Source organism: Lonchura striata, chromosome 18 (genome assembly GCF_050655825.1).
Source record: "Lonchura striata isolate lonStrDom1 chromosome 18, ASM5065582v1, whole genome shotgun sequence".
Taxonomy (NCBI): Eukaryota; Metazoa; Chordata; class Aves; order Passeriformes; family Estrildidae; genus Lonchura; species Lonchura striata.
Window position 1 is genome coordinate 15,160,446 of NC_140720.1, and position 19,307 is coordinate 15,179,752.

General features: G+C 56.0%; 2 protein-coding genes across 5 annotated transcripts in view; one reads left to right on the forward strand and one right to left on the reverse strand.

The window, feature by feature from the left end:
* The first annotated feature begins 701 nt into the window (after nt 1-701).
* On the forward strand, nt 702-18,903 carry GALK1 (galactokinase 1). Of its 2 annotated transcripts, none has more exons than XM_021541638.4 (8): nt 702-883; nt 1,676-1,865; nt 2,175-2,294; nt 2,793-2,928; nt 3,295-3,476; nt 3,696-3,846; nt 4,022-4,184; nt 4,794-18,903. In XM_021541638.4, the coding sequence occupies exons 1-8, from the start codon at nt 719-721 to the stop codon at nt 4,863-4,865; spliced, it is 1,179 nt and encodes a 392-aa protein (XP_021397313.2). In that variant the 5' UTR covers nt 702-718; the 3' UTR covers nt 4,866-18,903. The 2 variants fall into 2 exon arrangements, with proteins under 2 accessions (XP_021397313.2, XP_085413159.1); XM_085557033.1 differs by having other exon boundaries at nt 7,609-18,903.
* ITGB4 (integrin subunit beta 4) overlaps nt 5,355-19,307 on the reverse strand; it is a 29,036-nt gene continuing 15,083 nt past the window's right edge. Inside the window, exons 23-41 of one of the 3 annotated variants that reach the window (XM_077787350.2) lie at nt 18,839-18,862; nt 18,542-18,690; nt 18,281-18,460; nt 17,605-17,753; nt 16,929-17,133; nt 16,308-16,468; nt 15,772-15,952; nt 15,437-15,574; nt 14,739-14,921; nt 14,401-14,532; nt 13,246-13,446; nt 12,191-12,364; nt 11,546-11,719; nt 10,505-10,654; nt 9,612-9,800; nt 9,208-9,363; nt 8,616-8,780; nt 8,082-8,195; nt 5,355-7,521 (exon numbers count right to left, since the gene is read on the reverse strand). In XM_077787350.2, coding sequence (XP_077643476.2) covers nt 7,391-7,521; nt 8,082-8,195; nt 8,616-8,780; nt 9,208-9,363; nt 9,612-9,800; nt 10,505-10,654; nt 11,546-11,719; nt 12,191-12,364; nt 13,246-13,446; nt 14,401-14,532; nt 14,739-14,921; nt 15,437-15,574; nt 15,772-15,952; nt 16,308-16,468; nt 16,929-17,133; nt 17,605-17,753; nt 18,281-18,460; nt 18,542-18,690; nt 18,839-18,862 — 2,956 coding nt within the window. In that variant the 3' untranslated portion in view covers nt 5,355-7,390. The remainder of the gene's footprint in view (nt 7,522-8,081; nt 8,196-8,615; nt 8,781-9,207; nt 9,364-9,611; nt 9,801-10,504; nt 10,655-11,545; nt 11,720-12,190; nt 12,365-13,245; nt 13,447-14,400; nt 14,533-14,738; nt 14,922-15,436; nt 15,575-15,771; nt 15,953-16,307; nt 16,469-16,928; nt 17,134-17,604; nt 17,754-18,280; nt 18,461-18,541; nt 18,691-18,838; nt 18,863-19,307) is intronic. The other 2 variants (XM_085557019.1, XM_085557018.1) reach the window with 2 other exon arrangements.

Here is a 19,307-nt window from a genome sequence, read left to right on the forward strand (position 1 = left end):
GGGGGCGGTGCGGGGAGGTGGGGGGCGGTGCGGGGAGATCGGGGGCGGTGCGGGATCCATCGGGGGCGGTGCGGGGAGATCGGGGTGGTGCGGGATCCATCGGGGGCGGTGCGAGACCATCGGGGGCGGTGCGGGGAGATCGAGGGCGGTGCGGGATCCATCGGGGGCGGTGCGGGGAGATCGGGGGCGGTGCGGGACCATCGGGGGCGGTGCGGGACTCATCGGGGGCGGTGCGGGACTCATCAGGGGCGGTGCGGGACTCATCGGGGGCGGTGCGGGACTCATCAGGGGCGGTGCGGGACTCATCGGGGCGGTGCGGGATCCATCGGGGGCGGTGCGGGACTCATCAGGGGCGGTGCGGGGAGGTGGGGGGCGGTGCGGGGAGGTGGGGGGCGGTGCGGGACTCATCAGGGGCGGTGCGGGACTCATCGGGGGCGGTGCGGGATCCATCGGGGGCGGTGCGGGACCATCGGGGGCGGTGCGGGGAGGTCGGGGGCGGTGCGGGACTCATCAGGGGCGGTGCGGGGAGGTGGGGGGCGGTGCGGGACTCATCGGGGGCGGTGCGGGATCCATCGGGGGCGGTGCGGGATCCATCGGGGGCGGTGCGGGACTCATCAGGGGCGGTGCGGGGAGGTGGGGGGCGGTGCGGGATCCATCGGGGGCGGTGCGGGGAGGTCGGGGGCGGTGCGGGACTCATCGGGGGCGGCGCAGCTGGGCCATGGCGGAGCCGCTGGGTCCCGCTCCGGCCCCGCTGCTGGCCGCCGCTCGCCGGGCGCACGAAGCGGCTTTCGGGAAAGCGCCGGTGCTGGCGGCGTGGGCCCCCGGCCGGGTCAACCTCATCGGAGAGCACACCGACTACAACGGCGGCTTCGTGCTGCCCATGGTAAGGGCCGTGCTCTGCCGCCCTGGCCCCGGGCTCTGGCCGTGTCACCCTTCCGGCTCCTCCTGGCAGCCGCCGGGGGCCCTCGGCCACCGCCTTGCCACCCCCGTGCCGGGATGTCCCCTCCGGGATAGCCCGGCAGGACCCTGAGCGATCCTCCAGGATTCCCTGCCCAGGAGCGCGGGGATCGGAGCCGGAGCTGCTGCAGCCTCCCCTGCTCACCAGCTCCTCGCTCGCTTCGCGGGGATGTGATTCTCTTCCCAACCACCTCTCCGAGAGGCTGAAACCTTCTTTCTGCAGCCCCGGCAAACAACTTCCCGTTCCCAGAGAATGATGTTTTGGTGGCAGAGATGGTTCAGAACAGCAGGAGCTTCCTGCACCTTCTGAGCCGCTTTGGCTCAGCAGTGAAGTCCCCACTCAGTCCTAAATCAAATTACTGTGAGACCAAGGAGAGTGGGAGCAGGTCAGCTGAATTCCCTGGCAGGCAAGGAAACTTCTCGAAGCCTCTCCCTTTCTTGACATGGTTACCACTCCCCAGAGCATAACAAGCAGCACCCAGCACCCAGCTGGCGGGTCAGGCACAACATTTGGTGGGAAGACTGACCCTGTAGGTCAGTAAATAGGCAGGAAATTTAATTCTGTGCCAAGCTGCAGTGTGCATTGGGAGCTCTGGGGTGGTAAAGAGAACATTTGGTTGCTCCAGCTGTGGGCTGAAGCAGCCACAGCTGTCACCTGCCACCCCTGGGGATGCTCCAAGGGGTGCTGCAGGGTCTGAGCCCACCTTCCCCACCCCAGGCCCTGCAGCTGGGGACGGTGCTGGTGGGATCCCCGACGCAGGACGGGACCATCTCCATCGTCACCACCTCGGCAGAGGCGGACGAGCCCCGCAGGGTGCAGTTCCTGGCTCCCCGTGCCGGCAGCTCCCTGAGCCCGGGGCTGCCTCGCTGGGCCAACTACGTCAAGGGCGTCATCCAGCACTACCGGGGTAAGGCCCGGGCTGAGGGGTGGGTCAGAGCCCCCCTTGCAGGGAACTGGTGCTCAGATCCACCTTTGGGAGTGTTCCAGGGGCTCTTCTAGTGTCTGTGTAATCCAGGATCAGGCTCCAGCAAACTCATTCTCAACTCCAAAGGTTCCTGTGCTTGGGGGGCTGCAGGGTGACACTGCTGTGGGTCACCCTGTGTTCTGGAATGTTGCACAGGGGCTCCTTGTGCCATTCCCTGTGAGCTGTGGGGCACACACAGCCCTGCAGGGGCTCACGGCCCCCCCTTCTCCCTTCTTTTTTCTCGTCCTGCAGGTGGTCCCGTGCCAGGCTTCAGCGCTGTCATGGCCAGTGACATCCCCCTGGGTGGGGGCCTCTCCAGCTCGGCTGCTCTGGAGGTGGCTACATACACCTTCCTGCAGCAGCTGTGCCCTGGTAAGGCAGCAGCCCATCCTGGGCCCTGGCATGTTTCCAGGTGGGAGCTGGGATGACAGGGGTGCCCTTAGCTAGATCCCACAGCCCTTGGCAAAATGCTGCTGTGAGCGGGTTAACAACTCCCCAGCTGGCACTGCCCTGCCTGTGTGGCTCCTCTGGCTCATCCAGCCTGACCTGCCCAGACCTCTAAAATCCATGGACCACTCCTGGGGCTGGCCAGGGGGATGAGAGGAAGTTCCTTTAGGAGCATCCTCTCCCCACCCTAATGGCACCAGAAATCAAGATACCTGAAACACCAGTGTCAATTATCACATCCAGCTGGATCTGGGGGCCCAGGCTGGCATAGATGCCATGCAGTGGTGCAGGAGCAAGCACCTGCAGCTGCAAAACCCCATTCCATGGGAAAACCACCCTTTACCTCCATATTTGCTTCCCCTGCTCTCAGGCAAGGCCAAAGTTGCAGGAGCTGCTAACCTGTGTGTCTCTGCTGTGGCACAGACGATGGGGATCTGGTAGCCAAGGCACTGGCGTGCCAGAAAGCCGAGCACACGTTTGCTGGGATGCCCTGCGGGATCATGGACCAGTTCATATCCGTGATGGGCCAGGAGGGCCACGCGCTGCTCATCGACTGCAGGTCAGGGTCGAGCACTGAGCTCCTTGAGCAGCTGGGGATGGGCTGGCCCTGTGGCCCTGAACTAAGGGCAGGAGCACAGGGAGAGGTTAGCCCTTGAACCCAGCCCAAAACCTTGTCATGGGGGCAGGGCAGCCTGCACTTTAATTCTTCCTGGTCTTGATTCCTCCTCCTGCAACCTTTCTGCTACTTGCCTGGGCTGCGGTCGTCAGGGTTTATTATGGAACGAATATTTGGAGGGAATGAAACGCTTGAGTGAAATCCCAAACCACCTGGACTTTGCCTCTGTAGTTCAGGATCTGCCTGCCACGTGGCCTCGCTCAGGTGTCTGAGAGCCGGGGCGGGCACTCGGCTGAGCTGTCCCTGCAGGTCCCTGGAGACCGTGCTGGTCCCGCTGAGCGATGCCAGCCTGGCCGTGCTCATCACCAACTCCAACGTGCGGCACGCGCTGACGGGCAGCGAGTACCCCGCGCGCCGGCGGCAGTGCGAGGAGGCAGCGGCGGCTCTCGGCAAGGCCAGCCTCAGGGATGCCACCCTGGCCGAGCTGGAAGGTGGGCACAGCCCCCCTGCCCCATCTCTGCTCACTCCTTGGGGCAGCAAGAGCTCGGTGCCCCGTGGGCTGAGACCTGGGGCAGGCGGGTGGGCGCACAGCCCGTGATGGGAGTGTGCTGCAGGCAGAGAAGCTTTAGCACAGGATGGTTGCAGGATGCAGCCCTGCAGCACCCTGCAGGCTGTGAGGCTTTGCTGCAGGGGCACAAACGTCTCTGCAGAGGCCAGGAGCCGGCTGGGGGATGAGGTGTTCCGGCGGGCCAGGCACGTCATCGGCGAGATAGCACGGACAGCACAGGCAGCACAGGCACTGCAGCACAGGGACTACAGAACGTTCGGGAGGCTGATGGTGGAGAGCCACAACTCCCTCAGGTGAGGAGGACCAAGGATGCTGACAGCCCTTCTAGGCAGAGCTGGGCTAGTTGTGCAGCACCCAGCATCGCTGCCACGACGGTGGCTGCACCAGGACACGAGCTGGAGCTGTCTGTGGTGCAGTGGCTGTGCCCAGGGTGCAGGACAGGGCAGAGCACGGCTCTCCTCTTTCCAGGGATGACTATGAAGTGAGCTGCCCAGAGCTGGACGAGCTGGTGGCAGCAGCCCTGGAAGTCGATGGGGTTTATGGCAGCAGGATGACTGGGGGAGGCTTTGGAGGCTGCACGGTGACACTGCTGGAAGCTGGGGCTGCAGACAGAGCCCAGCAGCACATCCAGGTAGGTGGCAGGAAAGCCCCAGGAGACTCTGAAAGATCCCAAGGGAACACTCGGAGCACAGCACAGGGACACTCTTGAACTGTTGCTCTTGCAGGCAGTTCAGTCCAGTGCCAGTCACAGAGCCCTGCCACAGGACCTCGTTGCATTGAGAAAGGGAGTGAAAAGGTGCTGAGCGAGCTTCAGGAGGGCCAAATCCACTCACAGAAATGTGATGTGAGCTGAGCTTGGGTACTCCTGAGCTGAACACTGGCAGTTATAGCCCAGGAAAGATCTCAGTGCCAGCACCAGTATTCCCTAACTCAGCACAGGTAGCTGGAAATGCCAGCAGAATGGAGGTGTCAGGACATGGGGCCTGAGAGCATCATTTTGCTGCTCTATGAGATCATGGTGCACCCTATAAATGGCTGGGGAAGGGGGAAGAAGGGGCAGAGGAGGGTCTGAAATGAGGAGAGACCTTTGGCTTCTGCCAGAGGTAGGAAAGAGGAAACATGACCAGGAGTTACAGTGAAGAGTGGAGGTAGAGTGAGTGTGGAACTGCCCAGCAGGGCCTTTCCTCTGGCATCCCCCAGCCCCAGAAGCCCAGCCTCGACTGCTCCTCTTGTTTTTCAGGAGAAATACAGTGGCACAGCCACCTTCTACCTCACCAAGCCCTCGGGAGGGGCAAAGGCTCTGCCCCTGTAGAGGAGTGACCACCTACCCTGGGAACCTTGGGCTCCATTGCCTCCCTCCTCAAGGCTTTCCCAAGGGGATTAGTTTGTCCAGCTGCATCATTTGCCTAATAAAAGCAAAATATTTGCACAGTTGTTCTGTACCCGTGTGGGCCAAAATCACTTGGGCCTGTTCCTCAGAGGACACTGGTTTAACTCCAGTTTGCACTGGTGTAAGGAGCCATTATCAGAGCTGTGGAGTCCAGCAGAGCTGCAGTCACAGGAGGGGATGGCAGAGCAGGAGCAGCAGGCACTGACATGTGGCAGAAGTTCCTGCTTGGGAATCTGCCTGTGGGCCCTGCCCTGCATCTGCTGCAGAGGGAGGATAGCAGGGGTGGGGGAGGGATTTTTTTATTTTACAAAAAAAAACCCAAAACCAACCCCCCCAAAAAGAAACCAAACCACAAAACCCAGCCAAACAAACAAAAAATAATAAATAATAAATAATAATAAAGAGTCAGAATATAGAGAAAATATTTATTAAGTGCAAGAGGAAGCCATCTGATCAAAGACCTGCTCTGGATCCATCTTGGAAAGGCTGAAACAGCACCAGCTCCAACAACCAGATGAAATTTAAAAAGACAGGCCTGGGTTAGTGCATGTGCGTGGGGAAAGCCCGATTCCCTGGAGAGCAGCTGATGGGCCATGCTCTGCTCTTGGAGAACAGGAGCATCTTTGGTTAAAATGCTTGGGAAAGTCCCTGTTTAGGCAGTTCTCAGTGTTTGACCCTGGGCCACAAAGCCCAGGGAAAGGGTCACAGAATCCTTGAGCAGGAGGAGAGAAAATCCCAACCCCAGGCAAGATGGGAGCAGGGAAGGAGGCAGCCTCGTGCCACTGGCACTTGCTCAGGAGAAAGAAGTGCTTCTTGAAGGCACAGTAAAACCTCAGAGTTGGTGAAGGATCCCTTGAGCCAAGTTCAAAACTGACCCAGCTCCATCTGCAGTCGTGGAGAGTCCTGTGGACTTGATCCATCCACATCCATCTTTGGCTGAAAGGTGTACAGCCCTTCCCCCCAGTGAAACAAAAAGCTTGAAGAGGAGAGGAACTCTTGGAACTGTTGGTGGTGAGCTCTTTGTTTCACAGTCCACAAGGAAAAAGAAATAAAAAAAGCAATAAAGAAAACCAAGGTTCATTGTGAGATCAAAGCAGGCTGGTGATGCTGCCAGGCCCCCAGCAGCTGCTGCTTTGGTTGGAAGCTCTAACCCAGAGCATGGCAGCTGCTGCTCAGGCAGGCTCCTCACCTGCTCCCATGCAGCTGCAACACACCAGGGAAACCTTGCAGGGAGTCTGCTTGTTTTCCCTGGCAGAGGGCTGGGAGCCTCCAGGGATCCTGCCCAGCACTGGGACATGAAACCCAGCAGGGTCTCAGCTCAGCCCAGCCCTGTGTGAGGAGAGCTGAAGCTGGGGCTGAAGGAATCTCAGACTCATTCAGGATGCTGGGAGTGCCTCTTGTTCCCAGGCCTGCTCTTCTTTTGTGTTTACTGATGGAGCACAAGTCCCTTTATGGATGTTGCTGCTGGGCAAAAAGTCTTTTAAAAGATACCCAACATCCTCTGTCCCAAAATCTCACTCTCTCCACATCAGCTGTGTGAGGAATCCCAGTGCAGTTCCCATCCCTCTACTCCAGGAAGCTCCCAGCCCTTCTGTGTCCAAGTGCTCCAGCTGGGAGATGTTCTGCAGTGAGTGGATCTGGGCCCTTGCAGCCTTCTACTGGAGCTTCTGATGCTGAAGGATACAAGGTCCAAGGCAGAGCCCACCAGCCTCATCACAGGGTTCAAGTGGCCTTTGGATCAAGCCCTTAACTCATTTCTTCCAGTTACTCATTTTTCCCAGCAGCTACAATCCTTGTGTAGCCTCCACATTCAGCATAATCTCATCCACTTCCATTTTTTTATAAAATAATAAAATACATTTATATATATTTATATATATACTATGAAAACTGTACAATGTTGTATGCCAAAAAAAAAAAAAAAAAGCATCAGAGGCCATCAAGTAACGCAACACAAATGAAAGGTTATTCTTTGCTATCATGGTACCAAATGTCAGCAGCAAAGGACAGACACAAATAGGTGCAATAAGAAAGCACAAGTTACCCCAAAACCCCCATACTGAACAAATCAACTCCAGTGAACAGGAGAGTTGCCAGAGAGCCTGGAGCAAAAATGGAAATGGTGACCCTCTATAAATCATGGTTTTGACATCTGAGACCCTCTCAAAACCGTGGACCTGGTAACAAAATCATTCCATTTACCTGGTGAGGCTGAAGCCACAGAGACACCCCAATTTCTGCCCTGAAGGATGAGCTTACACACCCAGCTGTGCCAGAGCTCTGAGTGTGCTGAGCTCCAAAGGATAAATCCAGAGGCTGGAGTGCCACGGAGGCTCTGTGCCTGCAGGAGGAGCTGCCCAGGCATCTGGATGAAGCACCCTTGGGTCATTCCATAAAATCCTGGCACCTGATCCCAAAAGTCCTGCTGGTGCTCAGCCTGCCCTGGCTCAGGCCTCGTAGAACTGCCTCTCCACCTGCTGGGTGAGGGTCCCGCTGGCCATCACCGTGTGGCTCACAAACTCCTGCGTGAGGGTGCTGCTGGAGTTCTCCACGCGCTGGGTGGTCACCAGCATCCCGTCTGCAAGGGGAAGGCACCACGAGTGGGGTCACAGGGAACAGGCTCTGCGCTGCCCCATGACTCCAGGCAGTTTGTTTTCCATCATAGGAAGTGATATTTAGGGACCTCTCCACACCAGTGATCCAGTGCTTCACTACGTCAGTCAAGGGGACGGATCTCCTAACAGCTCCCAAGCTGTGTTGCAGTGTGAACCCATGAGCACAAGTGGGTAACACAGGATAACTACACTGATGTGAATAAAGATGTTTGTCCCCCTGCTCTGTTTTTGTCTGCTCTGAAGAGACTGAACCTTGCAGGAACAGCTATGATTTGGTCCCTAGTGATAGTGCTGGAGGACTCTCAAATACAGCATTCCCTCCAGGACTGGCCAGCACGTGTGGAGATGACTGCAACCCTCCCTGGGGTAAAGCAGTGTAGGAAAAGAGCTGACCCTCTTCAATCCCACCTGATGGACCCTCTTCCCCTGCCTTTGGCTCTTGAGGTAAAAGCAGCCTCAGGCTTTGGACAAGCAGAATTATCCTTTGTTTTCTGAGGGTTGCAAAGCGACAATGAGCCCCTACCTGTGAAGTGGGGATCCAGAGAGGAATGGCTGATGCTGGTTTTGGTGGTGTATTCAGTGGGGAATTTGTAAACTTCTCTCATGTACTGCTGTCCTCCAAATTGGGAGAAAGCACCTGGGGAGAAGGAAAAGGGACAAGTCAGTCAAGAAATAACAGAGTTTCCAACTCTTCAACCCTGCACAGTGATCACCAGCAAACTCAGGAATCTTCCCTTGCTGATATCAGAGCCAGGTTCAGGAGGAACTGGGAGGACTGGGAAGGTCTCACACCTGAGCAGTAAGAAGCTGTCTTCAGGTATTTGTACAAACAGGCAGAAGTTTCACCACAAGTTAAACACTGGCAGATGTTCCCTCATTTAATGCACCAGGACTGAGACAGTGCTCACCAGGCACAGCACTGCCCTCATGGAAAACTGTCTCCATGTCTTTCATGGAGCATGGAGTCACCACCAGAGCTGGAAAGTGACTGCAGGAGTTGTGTTCCCTGCTCTAAGAGCTTTCTCTTTGCACCTCCACAAAAACAAGGGTCCTGTACCTCTGTCCTGAGATTCAATGGTGATGAGGCCTTCTCTCTCTGGCCCGAAGCCTTGGGTGGTGTTGGCTTGCACTTTGAACTTGTATGGGACATTCTCACTCAGGTGGGGCACGGTCAGGGTGGTTTCCAGGTTGTCTCCTTCAACGTAGATGGTCCTGGGCTCCCCTAATCCAGAGACACAGGGTGGTGAAGCTGGCCCAGAGCGATGGTTCCTGCAAACACCCTCCCTCTCAACTCTGCTGCCTCGGCTGTCCCTGAGCTTTACAACCCACAGGCTGTAGGACTGCACCCACTTCTTCTAAGGGTTAAAACAACCCCACTTCACTGCAGTGGGGAGCCTCAACAACCAACCTCCACGGGGTTTTGGCTGAGGTCCTTCCTCTTCCCACCACATTTGTTAGACCAGACCACGCAATGGCACATAGTGTCAGGAGCCACCAGCTCCCAGGCCTGGGAGGAATCGGCCTCATGTCCCCACTTTGTCTGCACTGATGTAAGCAAAAAACTCTTTAGTCCCAGCCGAAATAAAGCAGATTGCTGCCTTAGCTGGAGGTATCTGGTGCTCCCGTGCTGCCTCAGCCTGATACTGTACCTCCTCCATGCAGCCTCTCACAGGTGATCCTGTAGCCCAGGATGGGCCCGTTGGGCTCGCGGGGTCTCTCCCAGCTGAGGTGCAGAGAATCCGGGCTGAGGGCAGTGAAAACCAGTGGTCCAGGGGCACAGGGGGTGCTCAGGGTGAAGGGGGTGCCTGCAAGGGCACAGGGGACACGTCAGAGTCACAGCAAAGGGAGCCTGGGAGGGATCTGCACGAGCTGGAAGGGCTCGGCTTCCTGGACAATGAATGTGATGTGAATGTGTGGGGGAGAAGGTCCCGTTCCAAAACGAGAGGAAGGAAAGGAGAGGTGAGGATGTGGCAAGGGGAGAGAAAACAGCCAGGCCAGCACTGTAGACAGCACCACAGATATCAGTGCCACCCTTGGGTCCCCAGCACCTCACCTGGCACGGGACTGAGCGGGCTCTGCGGGTCCACCTGGGACTCGATGGTGATGACTCCCTCCCTCTCAGGGCCCCAGCCCTCCTCGCTCTGCGCCTTCACCTTGAAGATGTAGGAGTGGTTGGGCAGCAGGTCCTCCACCACCACCGAGTTCTGGCTGGGGTTGGGGATGGTGATCCTGTGCACCTCTCCTGGGACACAGGGGGAAGAGGATGTCAACACCACGTTGCAGGCACAAAGACAGAGCCACAACTTTCACCTAAAGTGTGTTTCAAATAAACTGGCTGCAAAAGTCATCCAGGGTTCCTCCCCAACCTTGCCACCAACAATGGGTAGTGCAGGATGAGATGTCTTTTTTAAAAAAAGGCTTGGGACAAACAACAGCTTCTTGAAAACTCATGGAGTTTCAGTCAAAATAATTATATTTTCACTAATACTGCCCTAAGATTCATGTAAAAATAAGATATTTTCATTTCAGTCCTTCAAGTCCCATGTATTGAAAAAAAAATTAACGTAAGATGTTTGGGCTGATGGAGAGAATTCGTTAAAATGAGTTATTTTTTTTGGAGGAGAGATGATTCTACAAGAAACTCTAGGAATTGCTCTTCTTCTAGGAGAAACAGGGAATGAAAGCTGTGAGGTAGCTGCACCATTTCCTCACCAAAAAAAAAAAAAAAAAAAATAAAAAAAAAAAATATATATATATATATATATATTGCACAAAAAGCAGATTTAGGACCCTGAATCCCAGAATGGCTGAGGCTGGAAGGCACCTCTGGAGATCATCTGGTCCAACCCCCCTGGCTCAGAGCAGGGTCAACCAGAGCCAGAAGACCCAGAGCAGACCTTCCACCACCCGAAACTCCCACCAAGCCCCCAGTGGCTGCTCACTGACCTCCGTTGAGGAGCTGGTACTGCACGCTGTAGCCCTGCACCTCCTTCTCGCAGCGTGGCTCCTGCCAGCTCACCTTCAGGGACGTGGGGCCCAGGGCAGAGAACACCAGGCGGGTGGGGGTGTCAGGGATGCCCAGTGGCTTCCTGGAGTCTGAGGCACAAAGGGAACATCAGGCTGGAGATTTTGGGGATGGGGGCTAAAGGGGCTGGGGGAGAGAAGGAGGTGGCACAGGCAAACATGGGATGGTCCTGATGGTTCGGGGAGGACGTGGTGAGATGTCACCTCTGCAAGCTGACCTGCTGTAAGGGGGACTGGCTTGGCTGGCTCTGCACAGCCACAGGGGTGTGCCATGGCCTCGGCTGGGACAAGTTAATGTAAGCTTCGTGCCCCTGTGGCAAAGAGCCCAGAGAAGGGGCCTGGTGCTGGCTGTGACCTTCCTCACCCCTAAACACCCAGTCCAGTTTGCCAGAAGCTTCATAGATTTCATCAGGTGTAGGTCAATTAAACCAGCCCTAATCTACATTTAAATCAGCCCTCCAGGCCCTGTTCATGTGGCCTGGGACCACATCTGGGTGCTCCTCAGCTCATCCCACCAGGACACAAGGCTCACGGAGAGCCCAGCTGCCTCCCAGGTGACACTCAGGGACTGAAGCCCCTCACTGACAAGGAGCTTGCAGAGGGACATCTCATAAGGAGCACACGTTCTCCCCAAGAACTCTCCAGAGGCCTGTGGAGTCAGACTGAGAACAAGAAGCTCGTTAGGAATGAAGAGAATGGGGACAATGGGTTGATCAGAGCACGGTGGCAGCAGTGGTGGTGAATGTTAATCAGTCCAGGTGGGCTGAAACCTGCAATTCACCTGCAAATGGAAAGGTGACGTGATGGAGGTGCAGGCTGGGTCAGAAGGAAGATCAGCACTGCACACAGCAAGCCATGGAGAGGAGGTTTGGTGTGAGCAATGGATGGCAGCAGCTCATGGATGGGCTGTGGCTGGGCTGTTATGGGACGTGTGGCTGGGAGGAAACACTGAACAAGCTGTACCTATGTACTTGCACATCCCTGTGGACCCATCAGTCATGATTATAGAGTCCCGACAGCCAATGCTGGGGTAGTAACCCTTCACCTTTGCCCTGCTCCTGAAACCCACGTCCCGGGGCCGGAGGAGTGTCCTCCCAGCATCTTCATGGATGGGAGGGAGGAGTGTCCCTGGGTAATCTACAGAAACGGTGCAAGAAGAAAAACACCATTGGAGATTTCAGAGCAGGTTCAGCCCAGGCTCCTGCACAGGTGACTTATTAAGGCTCAAGTTTGAAGAATCTTTAAACCACCTTCTGTCAGCTGATTGACACACGTGGAGCTGAAAGGCAACCACACTGCTGGACAGAGTGAGGAGAAGAGACAAGTGCTCTCCCTGGAGTGCTTTGTGGTGCGAGGATAAGGCTGGAGCTCCCTTCCCTCAGCACCCTGCCTGTGAGGGTGGGACCCCTTTCCAAACTGGTCTGGAAGCAGAGAGGCCTTTACAAAGCACCAAGACACCAGTGGTGGGGACATGACCTTCTAGACCTGCAGTTCACAGGCCACCTTAGCTGTGAGCACAGTCCTCACCCCACGAGGACTTTAGGGCACAGGTCCAAAGACAGTCACAGGGATGGAAGGGAAGGGCAGTCCCATCCCTGTGGTACTCACCATGTCCCATCAGCATTGTGGAGTAATCTCTTGTCAGCGAGGAGCTGCCCATCACCCTGTGCTCCTGGTGCATGTGGGAGCTCAGCTGGTGGTAACTGGTGTTGGCTGTCCTGGTCAGGGTGCCACTGCCACTGCCGGGGAAGGAGAAGTCCACTCGGCCATTCATCAAGTGCTCTGTGGAAGAAGGCACACTGTGAGGAATGTGGCTGTGGACAAAGCTGCTGCTCCACTTTCCATGGGGAGGAAGCAGGAGGCATCACGGTGCCCCCCCTGCCTTGGCTGAATCCCAGGTTCAACCACTCTAGAACATGATTCTGGAATGTTACATCTAGAACAAGCCACAACACCCAACACAAGACGCAGAAACAAAGAGATAAACAAAGACTCCTCCCTGCACCAGACACACCCATGGTGCCCAAGGTAACTCCAGACCTCGGCCTTGCTGGGGCACTGCCCTGTGGTTCCCGCCACATTCTCTCACATCTCCCCTTAGACACAAGCACTGGTTTATCATTTCAGATTTTAAAAGAAGGTGGAAGAAGGAAAGTGGCCCATTCTGGAGGAGGTTTATCCAGATCTCATTCTGGATCCCATCTCAGCTGGATCTGAAAAGCAAACTCTGCTCTGTTGTCCTGGTCCTCGAGAAACAAATCCCCATCCCCTCCCAGCAGGCCAGGAGAGATCAGCCACCTACGAGAGAGTAATTTCTGTTTAACAGTCCAGCAGATCTGCCCCAGAAGCTCAGGGCACTTAATTAAGGTGAAGAGCTGCCTTGGAGGTGGCACTTAGCAGGTATCATCTGAGTTTGCTCCTGCCTTGAAGCTCCAGCCTTTGGTAGAAGCAACTTGCTAGCAGGCTCCCAAGTCCATGCCGAGATGGGGTTACCTTGACACTCGTGTGAGCAGACACACCAGGACAAGGTTTTGAAGCAGATCACACCAACACGAGGGTGGGCACACAAGGGGAGGCAGAGGGCACAGAGCCCATCCACCGGCCCCTCGGCTCAAAGCAGGACGAGACAGGACACTCGGTGCCGTAGTGGAGCCGTCCTTCACCTGCTTGGGGCCGGGGCGTCCCGCTCCTCCTCACACTGCCAGGAGCCACAGCGCTGTCCTCCTCCTGGAGGAGCCCCTCGGTGTCCGAGGAGAGGCGGCTGCTGCCAGAGAGGCGGGGAATGGTTTCGGGTGGGAGCCTCCAGGTGATGCGGCGAAGGTCCAGGTCTTCTCCCAGCAGCGGCACAAATTTCCACCTGGAGCCTTTTGGGACAACGCAAGCACTGGTGTTGGCACGGTCTGCAGGGGTCAGGGTGGGCCACCCACCACCTCTGTGCTGCTTGCTGGGGAGAGGAAGGGACAAGCACCAGTGGGGACGATGCCTGTTCACAGCCCGTGTTCCAAGGGTGAGCTGAGGAGTTCAGGTGGTGCAACCATCTGGTAGGTGGAGAGTGGTGGGAGCGTGACATGCAAGGGGTTCCTCAACCCCCAGACTGTTTTCCAGCCCTGTGTGCCTCATGACAAAAGGTGAGAGTCAAAGTCCCACCACATGCCTGTCCCTGCATGAAGAGTCTGCAACAATTGTCCTCTGCTCGGGAGAGGTTTCATCATTCCTTGATGTGCACTCAGGGTGGTTGGACTCCTGAATATCACCTTGCTCTCTGAAAAGACCAGGGACTCACTCTTGGGTCCCAGGCCCTGGAGAACCCTCCAGAGAAGATCCTACAGACACATCATCTCACTCATGCCCCAGCACAAGACCAGGGAGTCAGCCTCATTCAGAAAGTGAAGGCATGGAGGAAGAGAGGCCAGTGCCTTCCCAGCACTGCTGCGTTCCCTCCTGTTGGCTTGGCCTAGACCCTGAGCATCCAGGGGACTCAGAGGTTTGTGCCTTTGCTGGTGCTTGTTTGCTGATGTCTCACTGTCCAGCCAAATGGCAACACAAAGGGAGGATGAGCAGGGCAGGCCTCTCCCACCCCACACAGAGATTTCTCTTTGCCCCATGGCTGCGACAAGGAGGCACTGGCCTTATTTACACTGTGACCAGCCAAGTGTTCCCATGAATTCAACTACTGAGCTTTGGAAAGGCTGATTTTCACCATCTCCACAACTTGGATTTCCTGAGAGATGGAAAGAAGCAGTGAAGCTCATGGCTGAAAGCTGCTGTTAAGGAAAACGGATGTTAGAAATGACCTTTTCAAGCTCAGAGACACGAACCTGAATCATCAGAGACACTGGGCCTCTTGCTGCCGGCCGGAGAGCGGAGCACGTCTGTGCTGTACATCAAGTAGCTGTCATAGTCCTCACCTCCTCCTGCATCAATGATGGGGACATCAGGGATGATGGGGACTGCAGGAGAGATGGAAAGCGCCGTTAGACAAGCAGCAAAAAACCACACAAGCAGCAAAAAACCGCACAATGCTCAGGCTGGCTCTCAGCATTCCCAGGATGGCTGGAGCAGCAGAGCAGACAGGAGGTGTGGAAGCAGTTGGGGTGATGGGGAGCTCTCCCCAGCACTGCTCCTGTCCCTCTGCCCCTGCCAGGCTGGCACTCACTGGACATGGGGCGCTTGGGCTGCGTGGCGAGGTTGATGGTGGCCTCTCTCTCGGGCCCCCAGCCCGCGCCGTTCCGGGCCTTCACCGTGTAGCGGTAGGGCCGCGACTCGTGCAGGTTCTCGATCAGCACCACGCGCTTCTTGGGGTCTTCAACCAGCACCTTCTTCACAGTCCCAGTGGGTACTGCAAGGCATGGGCATGCCTGTCACACAGCAGGCACAGAGGACCCCACAACACCCCACACTTTGGTGTCAGGATACAGCCTGGCTCTGGGGAGAAGTGCAGCAGCTCTTTGGGCTGCTCACAACAAGCAGCATCACCTCAGGGTAATTCCCAAACCATATGCTGAAGTCAACCTACATGAGAAGTCTTCTGTTTCTGGTGTATCCCCCCCTCTCCTGCACCCCACCCCTTTATCTAGACCTATTAACTAAGTTTTTGGGATGAAAAACAACATAAAACACAATGGAAGTGTATGGAAACAGAGATTTTTGGCATTTGCAGGGCTAAATCCTGACTGGTGATTTTTCTGTGCTCTTTCCATCAAGAAGTGACCCATCCAAACCCCAGTTCTCAAAAGAAACATGCCTGGAGCTGTTCTGGCTCTGCTGCTGCTGTTTGGGACCGGCCCAGCCTGCAGGAAGTCCCCTCCAGCCCCTCATCCTAGCTGGACTGTCCATCCAAAAACAAGCACTTACCATTTTCCTCATTGACAAGCCCATAGCCGACTTCATAGGCTGTGATCACCCCGTTGGTTTCTGCAGGCTCAGCCCAGCTCAGCTGGGTCGTGGTGGAAGACACGAGGTTGAAAGCCAAGCGCCCGGGCTCGCTGGGCACTGGGAAGGCAAAAGCAAAGTCAGGAACCAGGGGATGCCCAGAGTTGCCCAGATCACAGCTGGGTTGCAGCGGGAGACACTCGGTGCTTGATCCCGAGTTCACCAGAAGCTCAGGGCTGGAGCCCTGACCCCGGTGCTGGGTGCAGAGGCACAAACTGGCTCCCACGTGGAGGGCAGGGAGGTGTGTGGTCACTCACCCTCCTCCAGCGTGCGGCAGTGGATGATGTCCGAGTAAGTCCCCTCTCCCACGGCGTTGTAGGCGCAGACTTGCATCTCATAGTCGCAGAAGGGGTAAAGGTTTGTCAGCTTTGCTGATGGGGTTTTGACATCAATAAGATGGGCTTCTGACTCAGGGTCTCCCTGGATCCAGTATTTCACCTGGCAAAGCAAGTGCAAGCCATGATTCCTTCAGAACCTCACATGATGGGTGAGAAATTGCTTGTCTCTTGCTAAATCAGCTCTGGAATTGGTGGTGTGCCATTCCTCCAAAATGGGAGGCCAGGACAGTCTGGGTCATCATGATAAGTGATGGAACTGGAGATGAACCCACCAGGAATCTTTCTTGCATATGCCTCATCCACCAGCAATGGTCCCTCAGGGATGGAGGGGACCAGAAGGGGTGAACTTGCTCCCTCTTTTGGGTGTGTACTTGGACCCCTTCGGTACAAATGTCTGTGTGAAACACCAGCAGGAGGGGACCCACAGTCTTCCCTGGGATCCACTCACCCCTTACCTTGTACCCCAGGGGTTTTCCTGGTGGAGGAAACCAGTTGAAGCTGATTTCCCTGGAGCTGAGAGCCCGGGCATCAGGATTAAGAGGCGCACTCAGGCGGCCTTTGGGGGACTGGGGGACCTGGGCCAGGCCAGTCATCGAGGGGACACCATCCACCAGCTCTGCAGACAAGAAAGTTTATATCAGTGCCAGTCTTCCCCCTTGGATGGAAAAGAAGGAAGTGTGCCTCTCAGCACTGCGCTGCCATGCTGTGATAAATACATTATTTTAGTGACCCGCTTGATGACAGTTTTGCTTGTCCAGTCACAGGAACCAGGCACCATTCATGGCAAATCCTACCTCTCCCTTATTTTTACGGCTTTTCATTCAATTTCCCATGGAAAAGGAATTAAGAATCCATTCTATTTCCTTTACTGAGGGAGACGATCCATCTTCTCCCCACCCACTGACTATTCCCACTCGTGCCTCTAGAGGGGACCCAAATCTACCAGTTGGAGCTGGAGGAACCTCGCCGCAGCTTTTTTGGGCGAGGATGGAACTCTGTGCACCGCATCGGGGTGGGCTGCTCTGGGCAGGAGGTGCCACAGCCCCCACTGCCACTGCCCGGCTGCCAGCCCCTACCTGGGTCAGCAATGGTCACCGTGGTCTGGGGGTAGCGACCAATCTTGGCGCCGTACTTGGGGTGCAGGAGGTCGACAGCAAATTGCTTGAGCTGGCAGTTGTTGAGGAGGGTGTCTATCTCTGTCAGCTCCAGCAAAGGCACCTGCACCTCCTTTCGGGTCTCCCCAGGCTGGAAGACCAGCTCACCCTCCGTGAAGATGTAGTCCTGGAGGAGAAGGAAGAGATGAGTTCAGGGTGAGGCTGGACGGGGCTCTGAGCAACCTGGTCTTGTGGAAGGCCCTGCCCATGGCAGGGGGTTGGAACGAGATGGTCTGTAAGGTCCCTTCCAACCCAAACTGTTCCATGATTCTATGATTACAGCCTGCAGTATCCATGAGGAGACTCCCAAAGAGCTTCCCCTCATCCCTCAGTCAATCCTCATTTGCCTCCCAGTGCCCACAGCTCCAGGGGCAGGTGGTATCTCCTGCCTCAGGCACAGACATCCTCTCAGGTCTTCCCTCCCTGAGGGAGCAAGGGATGGAGAAGAAAATTCACCCTTGTGGTGACCTCAAGCCTTGGGTCCCCTCTGTCCCAGCCACATCCTGGTAACTCCTGTTCTGCATCCCCAGGGCTGGCCTTTTCCCAGCCCTACATTCCCCCTCCTTCCTGCCTGCCAAGGAAGGAGTGGCACCCTTACCCTGCCATTCTTGGCCGTGAGATCCCGGGTCCTGTAGGTGACTTGGGATTTCCCGTTGTCTATGATCTCCCTGAGGACAGGGATCTTGGCTAGCTTATCAAAGCGGCTGTGGGAATAGGCTGGCTGCAGGAAGGTGATGAGGCTGCTGGCTGGAAAGGGCAGGAGAGAAGGAATGCGTCAAGCAAATACACAAAAATCACATCCCAAACAAATGTCCTTCCTGAAGAGAGTTCCAGTTACCCCTGGGTGTGAACTGCATGAGGTATTATTCCATGGGCTGGAGAGTTCCCCACTTCCCATTTGTGCTCCCTGCTCAAAACACCAGGTGGGAAGCTGAGGGAAAGTGCTGGGGACATTAGCACAATAACATCAAAGAGGTTCTGCTTCACGCCAGCACTCAATGAACTGGAGCAGCAGAGGAATATGGTCAGCCCTTAATCTGTCATGGAACATCTTTGTGATGGTCAAATGTTTCTGCCAGCAGGGAAGATGACCCTCCTTTGGATGCATTAAAGGATGCTCCAGTTTAGACCCAAGTGACTTCAGAAAGGAGTCACCAAGCAAGTCTCTGCTCTGTGGCCCAGGGGTGCTCAGATATGCAGACTGTGCCTTACAGACCCCATCAGTCTGGACACAGGACACTCAAACACAAAACCTCACAGTCACAGCCCCTCACCTTGTTCTTTGATGATGGTGATGTTGACAACCCTGCGCCCAATCTTTGCGATGCCATTGGGGACCTCGATGGCCTCCACCTGCAGCTGCTTCTCATCATCATCATCGTCCCTGATGAAGAGCGGGACACGGACATCCACCAGCTCCACGGCCTCTTGGAACTCCACCATTCCCTGAGCATCTGGGGGAAAAGACAAGGGTGAGAGGTGAGAGATAACCCCCTGTACCCAGCCAGGAGCCAGTGCCAGGCTCTGCTCCCTACCTTGGTCTGAGGTCACGGTGTAATAACCCGGTGCAACCTTCAGGTCATTGAAGGCTTCGTGGGAAACATGTTTTTCCACCACTTTGATGATGTCTGGCTTGGCTGAGTAAGGGGCAGTGAGCACTGTGTCCACAATGGTGTGATCCTGCCTGGGAGGGGGGCAGGGAAGGGCAGGTGAGAGCTGAGACCAGGCTAACTCATCTGGGGGGCCAGTGAGTGTGTGGGGCACTCAGTCACCCCACACGTGTCCGTACAAAGAGGGAGAAGCTGCACCAGAGAGGTGCAAATTCCTCTTACCTTTTCCCAGAATTAGGCTGTAACCTGGGGGAATGAAAAAAAAAAAAAAAAAAAACCAAAATAAACCCAAATCACAGTGACTAACACCTCTGGAGAGACAAAGTGCTGTGTGAATCAGAGCCCTGTGCAGGTCTGAGCTGCAGCACTGCCCTGCGGGTGCCAACCCATCCCACGGAGCCCCAGCACATGTTCCCTCCTGCCCAGCTGCTCTCTCCTGCCCTGGGTTTCCCAATGCAGCAAGGAACATGCCCAGAGGGGAGACCACATCTGGATCAGGCTGTGGGGAGGAGATACCACTCCCTGCTCAGCACTGGCATCCCCAGATTCCTCCCAGCCCACTCCTAAGCTTGCACCAGGCTGAAGCTCTTGAAGCCAGTGGGAATTCTCCCATTGAACACCATCCCACCAGGACTTGCTCCTGCTGCTCCAGAGCCAAGCTCAGGTGAGATCTCCTCCACAGCTGGGTGGG